Raw genomic sequence first — 24,621 nt, 5'->3', positions numbered from 1 at the left:
CGTTTTTGCTGGCTGTTTGAGTACTGGAGATCAAATCCAGGACCCCGTGGGTGGAAAGCAAGTGCTTTTCCAGCCCTGAGGTCTATGTTTTAATGGCAGTTTAAAAAGTGGTCGTTACTTTGGGATGAAAAAAGATAGTAGATTCATTAAATGTGCCATGAATTCAGCATTTACTTCTTTATTATGTCCCTAGTTTAAGACCAGCCTGAGCAACACAGTGAGAACCAGTCCCTGTTTGAAGATTCTTGAGGAAAAGTTTTAGGAACCAGATTAAGTGTGGAGAAGAGAATAGGTTGGGAATTTGGATCTTCACATGGTTGAAGGAATATTGTATGGATGGTATTAAAGGTTGCAAACCAAGTTTATATTGTAGAAAAGATTTAAGTGAGATGTTTTGAAATCTTGTAATGAACTTGAGACATTGAACATTGTTACTGGGATCTCATAAAGTATTCAGTAGTGATATGAAAATGAGTTTCAAGGATGGTTTAAGTGTATAATTTTTGATGTACAAAACATGACTGAGATATCTCACAGACCTAAATTTCCTCCTGAAATTTCTTTCCTTTATCTAAAGACAAAATAGAATTCAAGAAATACAAGCAAGTCAGAGCATAAAACAAGAGCAGGTTATTTTCTGCTGTGTAACAGTTCTAGTGATTGATTGTCACATATGTAATTAATTCCATTTTTCCATTACTAAGAGGAGATCTTGTTTAAATCCACTAATGGAAAGAATGTTGTGATTTATAAAAATAAAGGCATATTAATTTATTATGTTAACAAAAAAAGGGATAATTAAGGTATCTTTAAGACATATTTCAATGTATTTGTTTCACAATATATTTGAGGTTGCTATACAAAAATGTTGCTATACAACTTTTTTTATTTTGGCCCAGGGGATCAAATCCAGCTACATCCCCAGCCCTTTTTATTTTTTATTTTCAGACAGGGTCTCGCTAGGTTGAGGGCCTTGTTAAGTTGCTGAGGCTGGCCTCGAACTTTTGATTCTCTTGCCTCAGCCTCCCACATCACTGGGACTACAGGTTTGTGTCACCAGCCCCAGCACTATACAATCTTATGGATATGAATCTTACTATTCTTACTGTCACCATTTGCTTTCATAGATATCACTGACAGAAAGACTTGCTCTTGGAGTTTTAAAACAAAATTTAGATATAATTCTTGTATAATTAGGTGATTTAATGAGATCTTTCTTACATTTTATTGTGCATTGAATGTATCTGTTTTCAAAATGTAAAATGAATTGAAAGACCAAGAAGCATCTTGCTTTAATGAATTATCTTATGAATATTCATCAGGGATATAGTAATGGTGTTGCACATTAAAAAGATCTTTGAGGTAATATTTGGAGGAACAAAATTCCAAGCAATTTTCTTAGAAAGTTTATAATAAGTCAGTTATTTTTAAAAATATTTTTAGCTTTAATAACTTCAGAAGTAGAAATGCTATATATCAAAAATGTTATTTGAAAATCTAATTCTTTACATTTCTTTGGCCCTTATTTTGTGAATTTAAAATTTTTTCATGACTGAAACAAAAAATTCAAATTAACAATGTGTTATTCAAAATTCACAAAACTAAGCACCAAAGAAATTTAAAGAAACTTTCAAATGGTGTTTTAAAATAAGCTTGTAGCATTTATGTTTTGGAACTTATTAACTAGAACTGCTAAATCTTTAAGACACTGTGTATGTAAGAAAGGAAAAAGACATTTGCTTTAAGGAATAGCTTCAAATTTAATATGGTCTAGGCTACGCTATAGGTTAAGAGGTGGACTCTGAGGACTCTTCCAGCAATTTGATCCTGTGGCTAGGTTTCTGGTTGCAAAAATTATAGAATACAAATTCAAGAACAAAGGTAACATATCATCTGTAAAATACCCAGGATAATATAACTGGGGATGCAGAAAATAACATACATAGCTGCCACAAAAATATACACATTATATGGAGTTAGGATTGATGATCTTTGATGAAATGCACTGTGGTCTAAATTCTTTGATGAATAACTAAAGAGTGAAGTTCATCTGCCATTGCCGGATTCAGACGACAAGCCTTAAAATCAAAAGGAGCCAGTCATTAAATGTATTCTAATTGTTTGAGTCTGTCTTCTTTTTTTAATGAGTAGTAAAGAAAGTACAATGAGTATCAAGGAAATTTCTTAACATTTTCTATTCTGTATTTCTTACTAGAAATAAAGGAATTTAAAATCTAACCCATGCAAAATAGATCATGCTCAAAATATCCACTTATTGGGTCTGGGGTCGTGGCTCAGCAAGCACAGGGTTGTGGCTCACCTAGCACAGGAGAGGCCCTGGGTTCAATCCCCTCAGCACCACAAAACAATTAATTAATTAATTATATTGTATCCAACTACAACTAAAAAATAAATATCTTTAAAAAAATATCCACTTATCATTTGAAAGAGAGAAAACTTTATCAGAGCCAAGGAAAATTTTTGATATATGTACCTTGCTGGTGGGACTGCAAAATGGTGCAGCCAATATGGAAGGCAGTATGGAGATTCCTTGGAAAACTTGGAGTGGAACCACCTTTTGACCCAGCTATCCCACTCCTTGGTCTATACTCAAAGGACTTAAAAACAGCATACTACAGGGACATAGCCACATCAGTGTTTATTGCAGAATGTCAGGAATTTGGGAGAGAGATCAAAGGTTATCCTGTCCAACACTCCCCACCTCCCCCCCCCAGCCCCCCCCCCACTCTGTGCAGAAATTTTCCTTTCAGTACCCAGGGAAATTGATCACTAGCTTCTGGTGGCAGGAGGTGACTTATAAAGAAAACTTTTGTTTTTGTTTCCTGTTTCAGTTGTGTCAGGCAAGGATCTCATGACCTTAGGTCTTGCTTTCCCTGTGTCCTCCAGCCCTGCCCTCACAGTACTGCCTTACCTTTTTCCATAATACAAGAACCTTGTCTCCAGTTGCTTCTTCCCACAGTTCCTTTTCTTTAGGACACTTTATTAGTTCAGTGAGATCACTTCAGCACACCCCCCCACCACCGCCATGTCCTTTTGCTCTGAATAAAACATTCTTCATTTCTATTCCAATGCCTCATATGACATGGTTAAACCAGGCCCTGTACTGGTTTACTGCCTCTAAATTTTCTCCATTCCATCAGTATCTCCCATGGTAAATACAATAGCAAAAATGGACACTTCATTCTGAATGTGGTCTTTTGTTTTGTTTTGTTTTGTACTAGGGATTGAAACAAGGGCATTTTACCACTGAGCTACAAACCCATGGTCCTCTTTTTTTTTCTTCCTCTTTTTTCAGCCTCCCAAGTTGTTGGGATTACAGGTGTGCACCACCACACACAGCTTAAAGGTGGTCTTACTGCAAAATAATGGGATGATCACCTCTCCATCATGTGGAAAAGAGTTATAACATTGCAATGTTTGGTTTGCTGACTTTTCAGGATGTATATACCACATTTCAAGATATACCACATTTCAAGATATTTTTACCCAGAATTTTCTCTGTTTATATTAATTTAGAAAGAATACCAAGTGAGGATAGTCTAAAACCTAAAATGAACTTGGTTTGGAAATCAGAATAATGCAGAAAGCATTTATATTTTTTAAGTTAACAAAGACAACTTTATATTTTCTTCAAGCTTACTTTAGAATAATATAGTCTAGCTGTTTCTTCATCTTTTGTGATGCCCAGGCCAAGCTGAAGACACCGTGCATGGTAGAAGGACGCCATGGCCATGCCTCTGTTGATGAATTCTGGGAGACAGTCTGTGACCTGGGCTATTATGGAGATGTCATGAGTCTCATCATAGTCAGCAATCCTGATAGGATGTTAAATTGTGAAGTTAAAAAAAAATCAGCTATGGTTTACATTTTTTCAAAATGACATGTCTAGAAATCGTCCTTGTAGTCAATGTTTCTCTGTTCTTTGCAAACTAGGTAGTCTGCCAATAGTCATGTGATATTATCACCTGATACCGGGGGAATGTAAGCTAATTAAAGAGGTTACAGTTTCCCTATGACCTTACTCTTCAGGTTTAATAGCCATTAGAAAAAGATTGTACTTTTCTCATGATATTAAAATAAAATTTCTAGATAGTAATTTTCTCATAATAATATTTTAAGCTTAAAATAGGACCAGAAACTACTTTTAAAAGCTAGCATATCTATTTTCTTTAAAAGTGGAAAATAAAAAGGCGATCTTTTGTAAACCAGAGGCAAATATGGAAAATCATGTGACCATGATATCTAGCAACTCCATGCTATTCACAACGTTAGAGAGAATAGAAATGGGGAAGATAATGGAAAGTTCGCAGATTTTTAAGGAATAATTTAGTCTTAATTGGGATGGGCATGTGCTCAGGGACACTGGAGGTCACTCAAAGCTTTAAGTAGCTGCTTCCTGAAAGCTAAGATGGGAGGGGGAGAAGCAGGTCCTTCCTGCTTTCATCTCTTCATCACTGTCTGTTACTTGGGCTGTGGGTGAAGGGAGACCTTGGGCTCTGTGGAACTGCATGATCCTGAAATGCATCAGCAGATGCATAGTCTGATGACCACTTGAGAACATGCAGGTCTGTTTTTCCTTGTACATTGCTTTTGTATAGTATGTAGAAAAGTGTGTGGAGCCTTATGGACTCAGAGAAAAATTCCCATATATTTTATAAGGGTGTCAGTCTTATAACTACTGTTTCATTTTATGATCATGAAGTTGTATTTTGATTGTGCAGTAACAGAACTTCATGACTGAGGAATGCAAGGAGTAATTTAAACTTAATTAGCAGACATTTTTTTGATGCATCCATCTGTTATTTTAAATGCATGATTTTTATAATTCTGCTGTAAAAGTATTTTCTTATTACAAATAAACTAATTAATGTTTTAAAAAGCTACAGCACTGAAATCCTGAAGATAAGGGCATAGGATTGTGTTATTCAGTATGGTAGCCACTAGCCCTGTGTAGCTTTTTTTTTTAAATTAAAACTAAATCAAATTTAAATGTTCAGTTCTAGATTACATTAGATTCATTTTAAGTGCTCAGTAGCTATTCCTAGCATTGTAGAAAGTTCTAATGAACAGATCTAGCCTAGCATAGAACATCTAGTTTGTTTGTTGTTGGGTTTTTTTGTTGTTGTTGTTGTTTTGTTTGTTTTTGTGGTTTTTTTTTTTTTTTTTTTTGGTGATTTGGGAGGTGGGGTTTTTTGTCTTTTTGCATTGGCCAGACTGGCCTCAAACTTGCTATCCTGCCTCAGTCTCCCAAGTAGCTGGGGTTATAGATGGGTGTGCTCTACCACACAGTTTACTGAAATACTTTCATCCAGAATCTTACTGCTGCTGTTTGAATATGTCCCCTGCAAAATTCAGGTGTTGCTAAGATGACATTCTTTAAGAAGTGACTGGATCACAAGGGCTCTTCCCTCGTGAATGAGATTAAAGCTCTTAGGATGCTTCACATAGCTTTCATATTCCACTACATGAAAACAGCATACGTCCCATCCCTTCCCCAGGATGAGGTCCTCCTTAACCAACGGAACCTGTGGCATCTCTGTTGGGTTTCCTAGCCTCCAGAACTGTGAGAAACAGATTTGTATTCATTATAAAGTATCTAGTCTGTGGTGTTCTATTGTAGCAACACAAAATGGATTGAGACAGTCACCTTTTGGAAAATGTGATACACTTTGTAAAAAATTTCATCTTGTAGTAATACTGCACGAGATTCCCTTGAGCATAGACATTCCCACGTTCTGCTGCTTCTTTTAAGCAGTGCAGCGCAGCTTCAGTATCCTGGCGGATGCCATGTCCATAAAGGTACATGAGACCAAGAGCACCCTGGGACTCCAGGTTTCCATTGCCACATGCTTCTGAATGCCAATAAAATGCCTAAGAGGGAGCACAAGTTGATCATTTTATTATTAACAATTTGAAATTTTAAGGAGAGTCTAGAAAGAAAAGGCTAATTGTAAAATAGTACGATAGAACATTCATCTTTAGGAAGTAGTTCTAGCCCCTTGAATGTATGGCACACAAGCACTGAATGCACAGGCCAGCAAGAGTTCTGTCCACCTCGTGCTGGTGATGACACAGGCAAGAATGGCTAACAGGGGAGGATCAGCTGTCATTGTTTCAGGCTTCAAACTTTCCAGAGTAAGGATCAGAGTAAAATCAGAAGTGAAAGGCTTGAGGACACCTGCAATGAGTCTCCTAAGGGAGAGAAGAGCTGTGACACTAAGGAAAAGTTAGAGCCCACAGTGGGGTGGTAGAGAAGGCAGCTGCCAAGATCAAAGACTACTGAGGATGGAAGCTGTATGTGGTCTCAAGCCATTTGCTTGATGCTCTATTATGGTGAATTTGAATTTGAATTACTTTAAAAATCTACCTACAAGTGGCTGCTCAGTTATCTGAGGATAGTCTTAGTTGTTATCTGCCTCTTACTAATTTGCCATTCATTTCTCTCATAGAAGCAGAAGTCAGTTCTCCCTGTAGAATTTCTTGGAAAATGTTCCCATTGTTGATGATGAAGAGATTATGTTTCTGTGAAAAACTTAAATGGATTTACCTTTTAATTCTTGGTATATTTTACTTAGTTTCATTGATTATTTCCTCAAATCAAAGGTGATATTATTTATTCACACTTAAGAGAATCTGGGTATTAATTTCAGGACCATTATAGCTTTTATAATGTTATGCTTTATATATGTAACTTTATACAAAATACTCTCACCTCTAAATACTCTCTCCTATGGTAGAAATAGGTAAGACAGCATTTACAGATGAGTAAAAGGTATGAGATGAGCGTTGAGATCCTAAAATATGAACTTTCTTTACATTTTAAAGGAAATGCAAGACACGTTTGACACTACACACTTATTCCCCACTCAAAAAAGAATGAAGCAAATATGAATCTAAATGTAATGCTAGCATTAAAAAAGAAGAAGAAAGGGAATGTTACCTTTTCTAACTCTTTGGGTTCTTTTGTTGAATAATACAATCCTAGGATACACTGAGCCTTCACACTAGCTTTTGGATTTCCATTGTCTGCAGCAAAAAGCCACAGTCTAAAAGAGAAAGCAAGGTGAGTTACTCCCTGTTTCAGCATTTCAGTAAAACAAAATCTTGTTTCCAAGTACAATTACCTTTCAGCTTCCTCATCTGATCGTTTAACACCTTTTCCTTCATAATAAGCTCTTCCGAGGTTGTAAGCAGCAGCAAATTTTAAGTGTCTTGCTTTGGGACATGGAGAATCAACAATTTTCTTCATATATTCCACTCCTTGTTCCTTCCACAAAGGAAAAGAACAAACAAAACCTAGTTTTTAGTTTTACCCAAACTGAGTTTTTCTCCCAATAGAATACAGTGTTCGCTCTTGGACATGATGTTTGACGTCAGAGATCTCAGCCCAAGGGGTATGATTGCTTTGGATTCTTAAAGGGTAGAGATAAGGTAGGAAAGAATGTTTAAAAATACATCTCTACTCAGGCATTCCCAGGAGCTCTGGGATATAAGAAATCTATTAAAAATATATAAATATATATATATTTTGGTTGTCAATGGACTTTATTGTGTTTATATGCAGTGCTGAGAATGAAACCCAGTGCCTTTCACACATGCTATGCAAGCGCTCTACCACTAATCCAAAACCCCTGCCCTGAAATCTTCATTTTTACAGCTTCCAGTATTGCATTAGTCTTAATATGCGTTGCATTTTCCTCTCCTCCCTCCCACTTTGTACCCCTGGTCCTGAAACAGCACTTACCAAAAGTAACTAACATTTACCAAAGTACAAGAATAGCCAGTAACTTCTTTCACATTATTTAATTTTTTAGTTATACATAACAGTAGAATCCATTTGGGTAAAATTATACAAGCATGGCATAAATCTTATTCATATCAGGGCCTCATTCTTGTGGGTATAAATGATAGTGGGATTCACTTAGGTATTTTCATATAGGTAAATAGGAAAATTATGTCAGATTCATTCTACTATCTTTCCTATTCTTATGCCCCCTCCCTTCCCTTCATTCCTCTATGTCTAATCTACTGAACTTCTCTTCTTCCCCTCCCCACCTTTATTGTGGTTTAGCTTTCACATATCAGTGAAAATATTCCAATTTTGGGTTTTGGGGGATTGGCTTATTTCTCTTAGCACAACAGTCTCCAGATCCATCAATTTACTGGCAAATGTCACAAAGTTGTTCGTCTTTATGGCTGTGTAATATTCTATTGCTTGCATATATACCACAATTTCCTTTTCCATTCATTGTTAAAGGGCACATAGTTTGGCTCCACAGCTCATGTATTGTGATTTATGCTGCTATAAATATCATTGATGTGGCTGCATCACTGTGGAATGCTGATTTAAAATCCTTTGGATATATACTGAGGAGTGGGATGACTGGGTCAAATGGTAGTTCCATTCCTAATTTTTTGAGAACTCTCCATAATGCTTTGCAAAGTGGTTGCACCAATTTGCAGTCCCTGACTTTGCAATGACTGACTTCAAGGAGCAATAAAGAAGGTCAAGACTTTAGAGTAACATATTTAAAATGCAGAAAAAAATATTGTTAACTAGAAAAATAATTAGTCACAACTGAAGGCAAATTAAAGACATTTTTCAATAATCAATATTGGAGATAATTCTGAACCTGGAGACCAAGGTTCCACTTCCCCCAAAGAAGTGGGGAATGATGCCAGATGGAAAATCTTGATAGAAGAAATGAGCATCCAATATGGTAAATACATAGCAAATATCAAAGAACACACACAGAGACACACTAAAGACACATGTGTAGATTTGAAGTGAGATTGTTTTTCAAAAGATTTGTGACTAACCCAAAAATTATTTTTGAGGTAATAGAATTGTAGCTGAAATATTTTTTAGTTGATAGCATTATTAATGTAACACACATACCACAGCAAATAACACCAAGGTTGGAGGGTGTTAAATAAAAACATTTCTCTTCAGGGTTCCTACATTTTTACCTGAAATAATCTGGCATTGATTCTATGTAAATGGTTATCAGTTAGAGATGCATACTATACTGTCTAGGGAAACTACTAAAAACAAAACAAAGCCAAAAATATACAGCTCAAAAATTAATAAATCAAAATAGAATACCAAATGGTATTTAAATTGCCCCATCACTATTTTCTATAGATTTGAATTAATTACTTTATGATACACTAAATACCCATACATCTACATGGCCCTTTCTAAACTCAGTATTTTGTTACCTTATGATATATTTATCTATTTCTAAACAAATTTCACATTATTTTAAGTATAACAGATATATTTGGCTATTTATTAGTGTAAGTCCCCTCCCCCTCCCTTTGTTCATTCTTTAAAATTAGACTAACTATATTGTATATATCCCTTTTCATATGAAATTTAGAATCAACTTGAAATTCATAAAAATTCTTGTAATAAATTTGATTATGATTTCATTTAATACATAAAATTGAATCTGGGTAGCAATTAGAGACATGATGTGAAAATAGTGTCTCTGAAAAATAGAAAAACTGACAAATGATGAACAGCACTATGGCCCAATCAACCTGTATAACATGAACTACATAAATCAATGTGTCCTGATTCTTGCACTAAATTTATTCAAAGGATTTCTGCCTTATGCTAGAGAAACTGCCCCAAACTTTTTCAGATTCTGCAACCCGGGTACAACTGTCCTCAACACAATTTATCTCAGTGAAAAAATTGGCAGCATTTTCCCCTCAATCCTAGTTTCAAATTTCACTTGTAGCTTCTCCAAATTTTGGGGCTTACATGTCATTATTATCTCTTTAAGATAATAGTGACCTTATAATGCTCCACGAAAAAGAAAACAGACATTTTAAGTCTTTCACATAAAACATACATGGTTTAACCAGGCTGTGAATCAAATTATATCAAGAATAAGTTGATAAATTAATGAAAGAAGGTGAAAAATTTATTTTATCTTTGCCCCTTTACCTTGGGAAATTGTGTGCTCAAGCTAAAACTGTAATCCTAGGTAAAGAGGAACCCACAGAATCTTTTTGCTCCTCTGATCTCCTTATATAATTACATTCAAGTCATTCTGATTCGGAGTTGTCATAGGTAACCCATTGAACCTTCCAATTTTCTTTTTTTACTTTTTTTTAAGATGTTGATGGACCTTTATTTCATTCATTTATTTATAGATAGTGCTGAGAACTGAACCCAGCGCCTCATACATGCTAGGCAAGCACTCTTATCACTGAGCCACAACCCCAGCTCTGAACCTACCAATTTTCATCGTCTCTCTCTACTCCTTTGGGTTCTGACTTCCAACGTTACCCAATTTATTTTATACTCATCACTAAATTCAATACTTTCCCCCTCTTTTTATTCATGACATGGGACCACCTAGCAAATGCCCCATTTTTCTGCTGTCCTTAAGCAGCTAAATATGGTTGGAAAAACCCACAACCATAATGACACAACTTTCTTTAAATTTATAACCACAAATTTGAGAGGAGGCCCTCAACACTGGTAAGCAATGCTATCAATTTGTCTTTTCAATTATGTCTTCCACTTACCTAACCTAATGGATAAGACATTATTTGGGACCTTATCTTTATTTAAACTTCCTCACCCATCTCCTGTCTCCTCCTCAGCTCATGGTTTCACTTTATTTTTTTTCTACTTTTTAGTTTCATAAAGAGCATGAAATGCTTTACAAATTTACATGTCATCCCTATTCATGGCTCTGTTAATTTTTTTCTGTGTTGTTCCAATTTTAGGACACATATAGCTGAGGTGAGCATATAGCTTTACTTTTATTTCACCAAGAAAACAGAGGATATCAAATGAAACACCAGACCTGTCATCTTACCTTATTTATCAATTTTTCTTCCAGATTTTGTGTATGAACTTACAAACATACTGTGCTATCTATGATGGGGGCGGGTAGGGAGAATTTCTCTTGAGTCCATGATCTCCTTTAGTTACTGTACATATTACTTGTTCTACTTTATAGCAAAACTCTGTGCTTATGTCTACTTTCTTACCTCCATATAACTCCTCAACCAATTAAGGTCCATTATGACTCCACTGAAAATGCTTTTGTCAAGGTTTCCAATGAAATTAATCTAAACATATCCAGTAGATAGCGCTGATTCTACTCTACCTCTTAGCAGAATCTGAAACAGATGATCACTCGCTCTATCTTGAAATATTTTCGCCATTTTGACTTTTCCAGATCACCATGCTCTTCTGACCTTCCTACATTTTCCCCGGATAATGCTTCTCCTTCTCCTTTGTAGGCTCTTTTCCTCTCACCATTAGATGATGGATGGTTCCAATCTCTGTCTTTGGCTGCCTTCCCTATCTGTGTTCACATTCATCAGTCTTATGCAATCTAATATCAAAACTACCACTGCTCCACAGTTAATCCACCATTTATTTCTCCAATTCTGACTGCACCACTGAACTCCTGACACTCTACTTGACATCTCCAATTTTCAAATATGAACTTCTGGGTATTTCTATCATACATCATATCTGCTCCTCACTCAGTCATCCCATTTTTATTAAAAGCCATCCCACTTTTAGTAAAAGTCCTGTCTCCTCTAAAACATGTATCCTAAATCTTCCCACTTTTCTTTATTTCCACTATCACTATTATAATTTTTTTAAAGTCATCATCTTATCTGAACTACATGGCTTCCTAACTGAAGTTCTTGCTTCCATTCTTGCATCAACTCACTCTTTATATAAAAGACAAATGATTTTTTTTTAATGTAAATCATTTATTCCACTCCTCTTGAGTGACTTCACATTGCATTGAGAATATGAATCATGCCTTTGGCCACATTTTGTTAAATCTCATGAGGTCTGGACCCTGTCTCTCTAATTTGACTATATTTCAGTGATTCTGTTCTTTCTGTTTCTTGGGCCTTAGAATTAGTCATTTCTTCTGCCTGGAATGTTCTAGACCTAGCTGTACATGGTTACTCCTTATTGCTCAGATTCTTCATGTCTTCAAAGTGGCTTTCTCAATCTGAGACTTTAAAGATCTTCCCAATCTAAAATGGCATTTCCAGCCACTTTCATATATAAACCTGTTGTAGATTCTTCATAGTTCATCTAATTATCTTTCCTCTAAGTATATCTTTGCTGAGAAAAGTACTAGGTAAATGATGGGTACTTAATAAATATTTGTGAGAATGAATGAATGGAAAAGCATTCTGGAACTATGAATGTGCAGTTCAAAGATGTGGTATAGGGAGTTGCAATAAGAAAAGATGAAATATTGGCTCCCATGATCACATGTGAGGTTAGAGTTGAATAGGAAGGTAAATCTACAAGACTACAAGACTAGGAGAAAATGGAGACTGAAGGATTGGACTAAGACCCAGAGTCTGTTCATTAACAGTGAGGAAATAAGAGACCCGGAGAGCCAAGGACTATGGTCATGTGGTAGAATACTGGGGTTTCAAATTTTTTTATGTGGTGTAAAACAAGATTTTTCAGGGGATGACATGGTTGAGGATATGGACAGTAGGTGGATGGCTGAAATGGAGAGGAGGCAAGGGACACTGGAAATGCATTGGGCCTGTCAAGGAACTCTATGGCTAAGGTGTTAGATTGTCCATTCTCATGGACACTGAAGTCAGATCAAATGATGGGATGACATGAGGAAGAAAACTAAACAGAGTCAAAGCCTTCAGATTAATATAAGGAAGTGGGCAATGACCAGGAAATTGATAGAACTAGGAAAGCAATGGATGGGTATAAACTTAAAAGTAGGTACTTTGTGTGGGTGGAGAGATGAGACAATGGTTGAAAGGCTAATTGGAGGATATAAGTAAAATGGCAGCACCACCCTTCAAGATGGTACGTTGGAGGCTAAAAGAGGAAACTTCTATGAAAGAGAGCTGCTGGTGGGACAACCAATTGTCTGAAAAGGTCAGGAAGCAATCTGAGAAAAGGGAGACATTATTGGCCAATTGTAAGGTTTTAGAAGAGAAAGCGGCAGAAGGAGAGGGAGTTAAAACAAAAAGCATCATGGTCAAGAAGCTGTGAGAAAACAGATGACCTGAGAAGTACAGTGTGTATTTTGTGGTAGCCAAGTGATCCAGCTGTCACACTTGGTAGGACCAACTGAACTCAAAGTTCCATGTGGAATCTGGGTGCCAAGTTCAGATACAGTCATAGATGGCTGGGCCTGAGGTTATGTGGTGAAGCTCCTGCTGCGAGCAGTCAAGCAGACACTGGAAATTGGGGGCTTGTGGGGGGGGACTGGAACAGCAGTTATTGGGATAGAAACTAAAGAAGCGTGCTGTTTTGATAATATGATCATAGAAAGCCTCTCAAAAGCTTTCGAAGATACCTGAAGGAGAGAGGCAAAGGCCACGAGAGAGATGACGAAACTGCTTTGTGTGAGAAACATGAGATAAATTTGCCTCTGCTTTGGTGACTCAAGGCTGCTTTGGGATTGTGGTGTGCTGATAAATAGCCAGAAATTCAATAACTTGGTTTAGCTAGCATCACTCACATTTCAAAAGGTTAATCAACCTGTGGAAAAGACATGATATAAGTTTTCTGGAATTGAAAGGTTAAAAGCCAGATTCTGAGCCAAGGAGAATTTACCAAATAAATGTTACTTTGTATGGCCTCGCTTCTTGGCAGTCAAATACCTGGCTTCCCACGGGAACATCCCAATTTATGCTCCTTTATTTTGACCTTTTGACATGGAAGACAGGACACGATTGATATTTTGGAAAGACAGCCTTGGTGGCAGTATGAATGATGAATTTGGTACATGGACAGAAGTAGGGGACAGGCTTTTGTTATAAATCAGGTAAGGGGTATTGTGGGTCTGAACTGAAAAAAAAAATGAGAATAAAAGGCTGAGGACAAATTTGAAAGATTCAAAAGACAACGAAGAAAAAAGCAGAGGTGATTACTGACACTCTAAATTACTTATGATTGAAGTTCTTTGATTTTAATAATCTATGAAACTGTAGCGGTGGGAGAAAATTGGATACATTTTATTTAAATCTAAAGGAATAGAGTTTTCACACACAATTTGTGTGTGTGTGTGTGTGTGTGTGTGTGTGTGTGTTGGGGGGAGGGTGATGCTATGATTTTCTTTGCATTCAAACACAAAATGTTCAATTTTGGTGCCTCAACCACAGTGTTAAAAAGTCATGTAAGAAAGTTTATTGTCTGGATCCTACATAGTTTACATAATTTATCCATCATTTACTGAAAATCACCTATCACATTAAGAAATCAAAATAATTTAATTTTAATCAATTCATTTATTATTTTAATTTGAAATATTTTGTTGACTTTTAGCACATTTTGTGTAGTTTGATGCTATGATGTTTGGCACACATAGGCTTTGTATTTTTATGTTTTTCATATTGACTATGGCTAAAGTTATCATTATATTTAACTATTTTTTCCATTAAGTTTCAATGAGTGTTTCCATGCATACTTCTTTGGAATATCTTCAGTTAGCCATTTGAAAATGTTTTCTTTATTATTTGCTTTAAGTAAAGCAAATGTGTACTTTTTTTACAAGGGAAATTTATGAAAATTATTCTTCTTTCATGGCTGAATTGAGTTTGAGTGCTCTTTTACTTTATATATAAAATTTTCAAGCATGTAGGAAAGCAAAAAGCATAATGTAAAAACATTATAGCCACTGTATAGATTCAGCAAAAATATTTTGCTATATTTACTTCCTCTTTTTCTATATATTTGCTGATCTGTTTCAAGTTATCTTCAGATATGTAAATATCAGGATAATTCTCCCCTAAATCTCTCAGTAATGATCTGCAAAAGAAGAACTACTTCTGCATCAGCACAATATCAGTGTTATTTCTAAAAATGTCAAGTTATGAAATTGTGAATGCTCTAATTTTTTGAAGAAAAATCTTTAAAGATTGGTTTTCACAAATTTAACTTATGCTACATTGTGATTTTTCTCTCACTCTTTCAAGTTGGATTGATGAGACTAGAATTCAAATACCACTGGCAAATTTCTTTCTTTCTTTCTGCTATTCTATTTTTTGTGTCGAAAATATTTTTCATTGATCCCAAATCTTTTGAGCATTTATTATTTCTTTGGAAAATTTAAATTATTGATTTTTGTTTTTGTAAATTCTCTCTGGTTAGAGAATATGTATATTTTGAAGGTTTCCAAAGAACATGGTTTTAAATACCATTATTTTCATTTCCTAAGCACTTATTTCTAAGTTTTATGCTAAATAATCCCTTAGCTCATGTGATGGGTTAGCCTTGATAGTATTCAAATGTAAATAGAAGACTACTGAGTTAGAAAGCACAAATAACTATAAAACAAATACCTCAAAACAATTTTCAATTCTAGAAAGAGACACGGGTAGTTTCACGACAACTGTGTTTAGGTAATGAACACAGTACAGCACCAGGTAACCTCATGAAGAAATAATTACATTCCTCAAACTTTTTTCTTGGTCCTCCTTGACTTTTCTATTTCCAAATTAATTCTGGAAGTCAATTGACTAATCTTTCATTATAGCAAAACTGATAAATACTAAAGAAGAAAGTGACATAGTCACATAGTACATCTCTGAAATGTCTTGAGACTCTGTGTGATATTTTTTAAAAAGCACATTGGTTTGTTTTTTCAATACTGGAGATGGAACCCAGGGTTACTCTACCACTTAACTACATTCCCAGTCCCTTTTATTTTTTACTTTGAGATGTTCTCACTAATTGCCGGGGCTGACCTCAACCTTGCAATCTTCCTGCTTCAGTCTCCCAGGTTGCTACATTATATGTTTTGCAATTGTACCCTGCCTTTTATGCTTTTCTTACCAGGAAGTTTCAGTTTGGGTCAACTGTTCTATGAAAACTTCCTGACACCACCACCTTTGAGCCTAGTGAGTATCTATCTCAGTTCAGGACACCCAACTGCACCAGGTTATCAAAGCCTTTTACACTCATCTTTGACTCTCCAGCACCTAGTATTGTTTCTGACATCATTCCAAATGTTTGTGGTATTACAAGGAATTAAATAATATATCAATCCAACTAATCTAGTGCAAAAAGGCCACAAAAGTGAGGGTGAGTACCTACCTCATGGATTGCACAGTATTGCTCCCAGTAAAAAATGAAAAAAGAAAGAAAGAAATGGATTTTCTAGCCACATTTGTGTCCTTCAAGAGCAATTTCAAGGATGACAATAGTCACTATGAATGGTTCTAGTTCACAAATTCCACTGCTTAAATACTAGGATTTGTGTACATTTCAAGTGATATGTTTTTAGATGAATTAGATGTGGAATCAGAGACAGGGAGATGCATATTAAACATATACAAAGAGGCAAACTGGCTATATGATCTCACAATGAAGTTCTGGTAAGTTGTTTTCATAAAATAATAAGTGTTCATGTTAATAATAGAATCTGGAGTGACTTTATTTTTGCTTTTTAAAAATTTTCATAAATGGTCATGTAGTTTTGGAATTTTTTTAAAATAAAGGAAATCATTTTAAAAAGAAATGTTATTGAAAGCAAATGATAGAAAGGAATATATTGAGTCAGAAATTCTAATTGACCCTTAGTGACTCAACTTGTATAACTAAAAAAGTCCCCGGCAAACTGATAATATAATTGCTCAGCCAAAAGTATCTGAATTTCCCCGGTATCTGTTTCTGACCTGGTATCTCAAAATTTAGAGCAATAGACAGCTATCTTTACTATCAATACAGCACATAAAATTCTATTTTTATCTAAGGTCACTAGATTCGAAGAAAATATCTATAATATTTTTAGGAAATATTTTAACATGTTCAAGAGTCCACTGTTAAAGTTTCAGTATAAAGAAGTCCATTCTTTTTGATAGTTGAACCTGGTTACATAAGCATCTGGAAGGATTTTGAAGAACTGATAACCCGAGGTTACAGTTGAGGAGGAGAGAGACAAAAGTAATTTTTTGACATAAATGTAAAATTAATATCATTAACATTTAAAATATTTTTGCACAAAGTTATGTCTAATTTTTTGTTGCTCTTATACTGTAAAAGAAACGAAGATTAATGGAATTAGATATTAAAATGAAAAATGGAGATGTATTAATTAAAACATAATTTAATTGTATAAAATAATCCATTGACAATGAAATCTTAAACTCTGTAAACAAAACAATAACTTACAGCATTTGCAGCGATCCCCAGCCCATCGTAATACATTACTCCCAGCTGGTAAGTTGCTTGGTGATCTTTCTCCTTGATTTCTTCAAACTGTTCTAATGCTTCTTCATACCAACCCTAAAACCCCCAGAAATATTTAATTATTTTTATGATGATCTTAAAGTAATCCCAAACAGAGGTGCACTGTGAGTTTATTTGTGCTGGAGGATACACAGTATTAAGTGGATACACAGTAATAAGTGATACAGCTATATTGGAACCCAGGGCCAAAGCTGAGAGGTCACACTGTTCACTGGGCTGTCAGTTCAGACTGACAAGTGCCTGAGTCTTCAATAAATATTTGTTTCTAGAATAAATGAAGATGCCATTAAAAGGTTAGAGAGAAAGTGGGATGTGGGTGAATAACTGCCCAAATATTAAATATATCATGAGGGATTGGAGATGTTCCCTTTTCAAGTCTAACTTGGGGTTTGATGAAAAATTGAGGCTATTTTAGTGAAGTTGGGATAGTTAGTTTGCATAGTTTTCTTAGGTTCACCTCCCAGGCTATTCTAGCATAATATGAGTAAAAAAAGGAAATTGCCTCTTCACGCTATAAAGCCACTTTTAAGAACTAGAGAAGAATCGGGCCTTCAATTGTTATTAGTATGAATGTATCTTATAAATGATATTAAATATTTCGAGCAGAAATGTGTAAACTCAATTTTTAATTTTTAATGTGGAAATGGATTTTTATATCAAAATGACTCTGATAAATGACATTATTAAAATAATTTCTCTGAGAAAAGATCAAAGATCTCCTTAAGCTGGTAGTAGTGTATCATACTTAAAGCCACCACCATAATCCAGATAATTTGCCAGAATTTCTTGGCAAAATAACATAAGGAACTCTACATGAAATTTTGCTCGGAGAATCTAACAACAGAATTATAGGGAACGAAAACAAATTTTTTAAAAATGATACCTCTTCAAAATATAGCTGACCCCGTAGGAAATATGCCAGAGCATCTCCTCTTCTTATTCTTTCCTTCAAGAGCTGCAATGCTTTATCCACCAAATTAGAATGGTTGTAATGATCTGATTTTAGAAAGTAAAAATTCTATTAATCATACAATGTGGATTTTCTCTCTCAAAAATTATATCAATTCATCTGGCACTGTTAATACTAATATTAGTTTCTTTCCTAGTTCTCATTCCTCAATCCGGCCTTCTTAGCTCAAGGAAAAAGTAACACTTGAAAAACAAAACAACAACCAAAAAAACCCACCATTACCACAGTACCTCACACTTTACCTGGTCTAATCAAGAAATACTCATTGATTTTTCAGACTAACCCTGGTCACTACTGGATCCAAGTTCTAAAATGTAGTTTGTATGTACACCTTGAGTTTTCTTTGGGCAAAGCTGTCTTGCAGGTGAGTTAAATTCTTAATTCTGAGCTGTAATTAGAACTATTCTCATCAAATAAGATGATCACCCCAAATTAAATTTTTGAAAATCTAAAGGAAACCAAATGGGTAGTTTTAAATGCCCCTTTCAAGTAAAGCATATTGTTGTTCTCTTTGATAGAAGTGGCATTTGGCTTCTGTTTCCTCAAAGCCTATTATTAAGTTCTCAGGGTAAAATAAGAATCAGGACCAAATTGTGTGATTCTTCCACTGATAATCTGCTACCAAATTAAGTAGTTAATTTCACAGATTCTTGCAGGAAACCTAGAAAGGGCTGTAAAATTAACCACTTCCTTGAAATCACTAAGATACATTCCTTGTCTTGTTTATGCTATTGTACATAGTGAAATTCCAATAAGAAATATTTTCTAAAGGAAGATTAAATATCCAGATTTGTACCAGTCTTTTCCTTTCTCCATTGGAAGAATTGTGGGTGATTAGCAGCATACTGAGATATAGACGTATAAAAGGGGTTCTTGGGCAAATTTTCACTGGTCAACTTCATCACGTTTCCACAATGTGTATCCTGTAAACAAGATTAAAAAACAAGATGGCAGAAAATTCTGTCTCTGGAAAAGTGCAAACAGAGATTCCATTCCCAGTAAGCACCCATTATAAAAGGTATCCTCCCCTCATTGCCTAGCGACAGGACAGTAAGCCACCAGCTCCAAGATGTGAACATTCTTTCCTGGGAAACAGGACACTCCACAGCTACAAGCCTTAGCTACTCTCCGTGCCTTTTTGCACAGTATGGGATTAATGATGAAACCTGTTTGCGAGTCCTGTCTGGCTATGAGTTCACGCATTGCAGTGAGTCATGGCACCCACCACAACTGCTGCCACTTAATAGAAATTGGTGACACTGTCCATAGAAATAGCTCCTGTGTGCTGGTAACTTCCTGCAGTCTTGTAACTGAAGCTCATCAAAGTAATCCATGTCAAGTGAAATCATTTGTCCACTTTACCTGGGAATACCCTTTATTTTAGCTGTGTTGTTCAGTTTTGTCTTCCCATCTGTATTGGATTGCCATGTTATAAGACATATCACAGTTGATTGGTCAATCAGAGCCTTCATATAAAATGTAGAGGCCACCTCATTTGGGAGGAGTCCAGGTTGGCCTATGCTGAAGGTAGTGAGACAGCAAACTCAATTGTTCCTGTGCTTTTTTGTTTACTCCTTGACATTCTACTGCTACAGCTTAGTTTCACCAATCAGGAACAGGCTTTCAGTCAAGGTTCCTGGTTGGTGGATAAGAGAACTAACTACTCAAGAGATCCTTAGTGTGATTGGAAGGATGCATTTATATAATTACAGGATTCTATTTTTAGAAAATAATTTACTTCATTAAATAAGAATGAAATGCAGGATATGTTATTAGCAAAAAAATTTCACTGAACTATCTTTGTAAGTTTGGAAGAGCAAATCTTTTTAAGAATTGATGTAGTTTGGACTATTATATAAGTTGTTTGAACTATGGGATTTTATATATTCCTTTCTAAATATATAAAATTATTTGATTATGTGATTCACAAAAATCTGTGGTTGCATTAAAGAATATAATGGTGAAGCAATATTAGATAAGGTATTTAGAAGAACAACAATTCAAGTAGGATGTTTCAGATAGTATATAGTATCACTCAGAAACTGGAGGTAGAAGTTTTTATTTTCACAGAAGATATTAACCCAGAATGCTATTATAGCCGCCCCCCCACTCCAAAAAAAAAAAAAGTTAAGAAAAAAACTTGTCACATTCAGTAAGGGCATCAGAAATGTAGCAAATCAGAAAACAATACCTTACATTGTTTGAGCTCATATGGTCCTCTGGGGTTGTAAGGCTGCACATGTTTCTTTTGCTCGGTCTTATTTTTGCTGTAGCTTAAAAGAAGTGTTGGAGAGGGTCTGGAATATTAAAAAAAAGATATATTGAGTTTTTACTAAATATCAGGTATTGTTATTTGTTCTAAGTGCTTTGAAGGCACTCACTCCTACAAAATTTTATGAAACAGGGACTATTATGAGATCTATTGGACACATGAAGAAAATAAGTCGTGGTGAGGATGTTAAATTACCCAATGTCACAGAGGCTAGTAAGTGAGACAGGTGGGATGCCCTTGCACCAGTGTTTTTTCTTTATTATTTTATCTCTTAAAAAAAAAGCAAAACATGGGGCTTTTTTTTTTTAACATGGAAGGACTCTTGTAAAAGAATAACCTGAAATTTAGTACTTTCTATTATCAGAAAATGAGAACGAAGAGAAGACTGGAAAAAAGTGAGGGCATATGTTTACTTCTGCCAAATCTTGGGATCAGTTAAAAAAATCATCATTTGAAGCTTGATAACTCTTCAAATATGTTGTAAATTTAGAAAATTCTATATTACAGACTGTGTACCTTAAGTGATAGCATAGAACCTGAAAGAAATCTATGATTGTAACAGGAAGAGCTGGTGTAGGAAATACTGATGGTGCCCTTCTCAGATCCTCTTTGTGAGTTAGTGACCCCATCCCCATCTGCTGTGAAGGTTAACTGAAAACAACTTAGAGCTGTTTCCTTTCTGTAGCTTTCTCCCTGATAAACTCTGTTCCTAGGGAAACATGAGTCCCCTCAGTTGGAACACTTTGCTCCTTCTATCTTGCAGACAGAGCGCTTAAAAGTTCATCCCCCCATTGAAAGAGGCAATCTGTTTCAAGCATCCTTGCACATTCTTTGTGGGTGTTATGGTTTGGATCTGCAATGCACTCCCAAAGCTTCTTCCCCAGTGTTCAGAGGAAGGTCTTTTGGGAGGTGATTATCATGAGGGCTCTCTCTGACCTACTGAGTGGATTAATCCATTTATGGATTCATAGCTTAATCGTTTTGGGAAGGAAGGGCTTTGTTATAAAAGCACAGTCTCTCTCTTTGCTTTCTGGCTACCATGAGATGAACAGCTGTTCTGCCACATGCTTCCTGCTATGATGTATCTATTGCCTTGTCACAGGCCCACAAGGATGGGGCCAAGTGACCAAGGACTAAAACATATGAGCCAAATAAACCTTTTCTCCTTTAAGTTGATTTCTCTCAGGCATTTTATCACAGAAACAGAAATCTGACTTATGCAACTGGGTGTGTCATGAAAGCGAGGCACTGTGTGTTCTTTATATGAACCATTCTCAGGATTATGTTTGCAGAAAGGGATGTTGCAGAATAAGGTTATATCCCCTGAAAGAGAAGGCTTGCTTTTCTAAAAAGCAGGAAATCTCTCAAGCTCAGTGCTCCCCTCTTATGAAGCAGTCTACTGGGTGTGTAGGCATCCATCATGGGACCTGTGAATTACCTCTGTGGGAATGAGGGCATGGGAACTGGCTCAAATATGCTGACACTCTGACTATGGCTTTGGCCAGGAGTGAGAAATCACTTATCTCTGACCCAGGAATCTTGTGCCTTTGTCAGTATCCATAAAACAGTCTGGTAGTTTTCATGTAATTTCGAAAGCATAATCTATACATATATGATGGAAAATTAGAAAAAAATAAAAATACTTGCTACCCAAATTCAAAAGACAATTTTGGAACAGGCTTTTTTTTTTTTTTCCTTTCTGGCTAGGCCTATTTGTTTATTTAATATAAAAATACTTGGTCTCATGCTTTTCCTCTTGTGTGCAGCAAATTTACATCATTCCCTGAAATGAGAGAGAGGAAAAAAAAAAGTATGCAGAAAGGCAGGACGCTTCCCCCCTGCCCACCCCACTGTAGTACTAGAGATTAAACCTGGGACACTCTACCACTGAAACTTGTGATCATTTTCCCTCAACCTTCCAAGTCACTGGGATGACAGGCATGTGCCACTGTGCCTGGCTTGATGAGATACCTTTCACAACCATAGAAGTTGTGGTAAGCACCTGAGGAGAGAGCCTAGTCGATTTTTGTTGCTTTTCTCTGATATGCCTTGCATTCTTGTAAGCAAATAAGACAGGCTACGAAATACTGATATATTCAAAATCTGAATGCTAATTGCATAGGAGACATATACTTCACCCATCCTGTTCCCAATGTGTAGTAACCTTTCTCAGCTAGGTCCTTTCCTGAGAGAATAACACTCAACACAAGGTAAATGAATATGATTCTGGATTTATAGAAGACTATTTGTGCAGAAGAGTTGTTGCATGGTAGTTATAAATACAAGCTTGGAGGATTTTCCTCCCAAATTCTTTTATATGTAATAATTGCTCATCTCTCTCAAAGTGTAGCAAAAGTTCAGGGAAAAAGGGACAAAAATCTATTAATGGAAATTTAAATGGACCCATAGTCCTAATGACCATAAGAACCACCCCAAACTGGAAACTGGATTAATCTTTTATAAAACCATCATGAGCAGATGCACAAGGTTGCTTGTGTTCCTTAGGTCCTTGTGCAGCTTACAAGTAACAGATAATAGCATCATATACTGGGAAGCCCTGTTGTCTTCAGTCTTATCTTCCAGGGAAGTTTGTCTAACAAAAGACACAGGTTTTAATTTTAGAGCAAGAAAGAGTGAAAGGTATGTTCTGAGAGGAAAAAGTTATATTCTGCTTGAAATCAGGGTAGAAACAGAGATTCCTGGTATCACCATTATTATGCTGTAATATTTTAAAAGTTCAAGTCAGAGCATTAACTGAGAAACAAAAGGATATGTACACAAAAAGATAAAAACAAAACCTTTCTTATAGATGATTATAACTTTGAGGATCCAAAAGAATAGGCTTTAAAGCACTTATTAGTTCAGAAAAGTGGCAAAATAAAAAAAATGCTCAAAGATAAAAAGGTGTATCTTCAGAGCTGCCCCACGCGCCTGCAGGGTAGGCAGACCTGTGACCCACCAGCAGTGCAGGTCCAGCGGCCTGCTGAGGGGCAGGCCCGCCCCTCCCTCCGTGCCTGCAAGTTAGGTGGAACTCTGACCACAGGCACATCAGGCCCAGCGGCCTGCTGAGGGGCAGAGCCGCACCCTCCCCCCGCACCTGCAGGGTAGGCGGACCTGCGACCGACCGGCAGAGCAGACCTAGCGGCCTACCAGCATGTTAGACAGATCACCCCCAATTGGAGGAGGATCACACCCACTACCTGCCCTGCAAGGGAGTTTTTTCAACTATACAAGAGCAATATAAATAAATAGAGGGAAAATTTCAAAAACACAACAGTTTCACCAAGCAGAAAGAAACGCCAGCAGTATGAAAAGACAAGGAAAGAAAGGACCACAAGCAATGCAGGTCAACTCAACTCTAGAAGATGGAATGTCAGACAAAGAATTCAGGATATACATGCTTCAGATGATCTGGAGTCTCAAGGAAGACATGAGACAGCAAAATCAGACAATGAAAGATCACTTTGACAAGGAACTACATAAACAAATCCAGGAAGTAAAAGATCAATTTCACAGGGAGTTAGAAGTAATAAAAAACAAACAAATAGAAATCCTAGAAATGCAGGAAGCAATAAACCAACTTAAAAACTCAATTGAGAATACTACCAGCAGAGTAGATCACTTAGAAGATAGAACATCAGACAATGAAGACAAAGTATTTCAACTTGAAAAGAACATAGACAGCTCAGCAAGTCTGCTAAGAAACCATGAGCAGAACATCCTGGAATTATGGGATAATATTGAAAGACCAAACTTAAGAGTCATTGGGATACAGGAAGGCACAGAGCTCCAAACCAAAGGAATAAACAATCTATTCAATGAAATAATACGAGAAAACTTCCCAGACTTGAAGAATGAGACAGAATCCCAAATCCTAGAAGCCTACAGGACGCCGAACGTGCAAAACCATAAGAGATCCACACCTAGACACATTATAATGAAGATGCCCAACATACAGAATAAGGAGAGAATTTTAAAAGCTACAAGAGAAAGGAAGCAGATTACATTTAGGAGTAAACCAATCAGGATAACAGCTGATCTTTCAACACAGACTCTGAAAGCTAGAAGATCCTGGAATAACATATTTCAAACACTGAAGGAAAATGGGTTCCAACCAAGAAT

The 24,621-nt window shown here is 36.1% G+C and overlaps 1 protein-coding gene across 1 annotated transcript; it reads right to left on the bottom strand.

Moving 5' to 3' along the window:
- Positions 1-2,012: 2,012 nt before the first annotated feature.
- On the bottom strand, positions 2,013-20,470 carry Lrp2bp (LRP2 binding protein). Its single transcript, XM_026389505.1, has 9 exons — positions 20,419-20,470; positions 19,024-19,150; positions 18,141-18,253; positions 17,180-17,293; positions 7,146-7,288; positions 6,962-7,067; positions 5,669-5,892; positions 3,662-3,836; positions 2,013-2,078 (listed from the first exon to the last, which is right to left on the bottom strand). Exons 2-9 carry the CDS (start codon positions 19,127-19,129, stop codon positions 2,013-2,015), a joined length of 1,047 nt encoding a protein of 348 aa, XP_026245290.1. The 5' UTR covers positions 19,130-19,150; positions 20,419-20,470.
- Between the last annotated feature and the right edge of the window lie 4,151 nt (positions 20,471-24,621).

The sequence above is a fragment of the Urocitellus parryii genome, chromosome 14 (assembly GCF_045843805.1).
Source record: "Urocitellus parryii isolate mUroPar1 chromosome 14, mUroPar1.hap1, whole genome shotgun sequence".
Lineage (NCBI taxonomy): Eukaryota > Metazoa > Chordata > Mammalia > Rodentia > Sciuridae > Urocitellus > Urocitellus parryii.
This window is presented reverse-complemented; position numbering and strand designations above follow the sequence as displayed.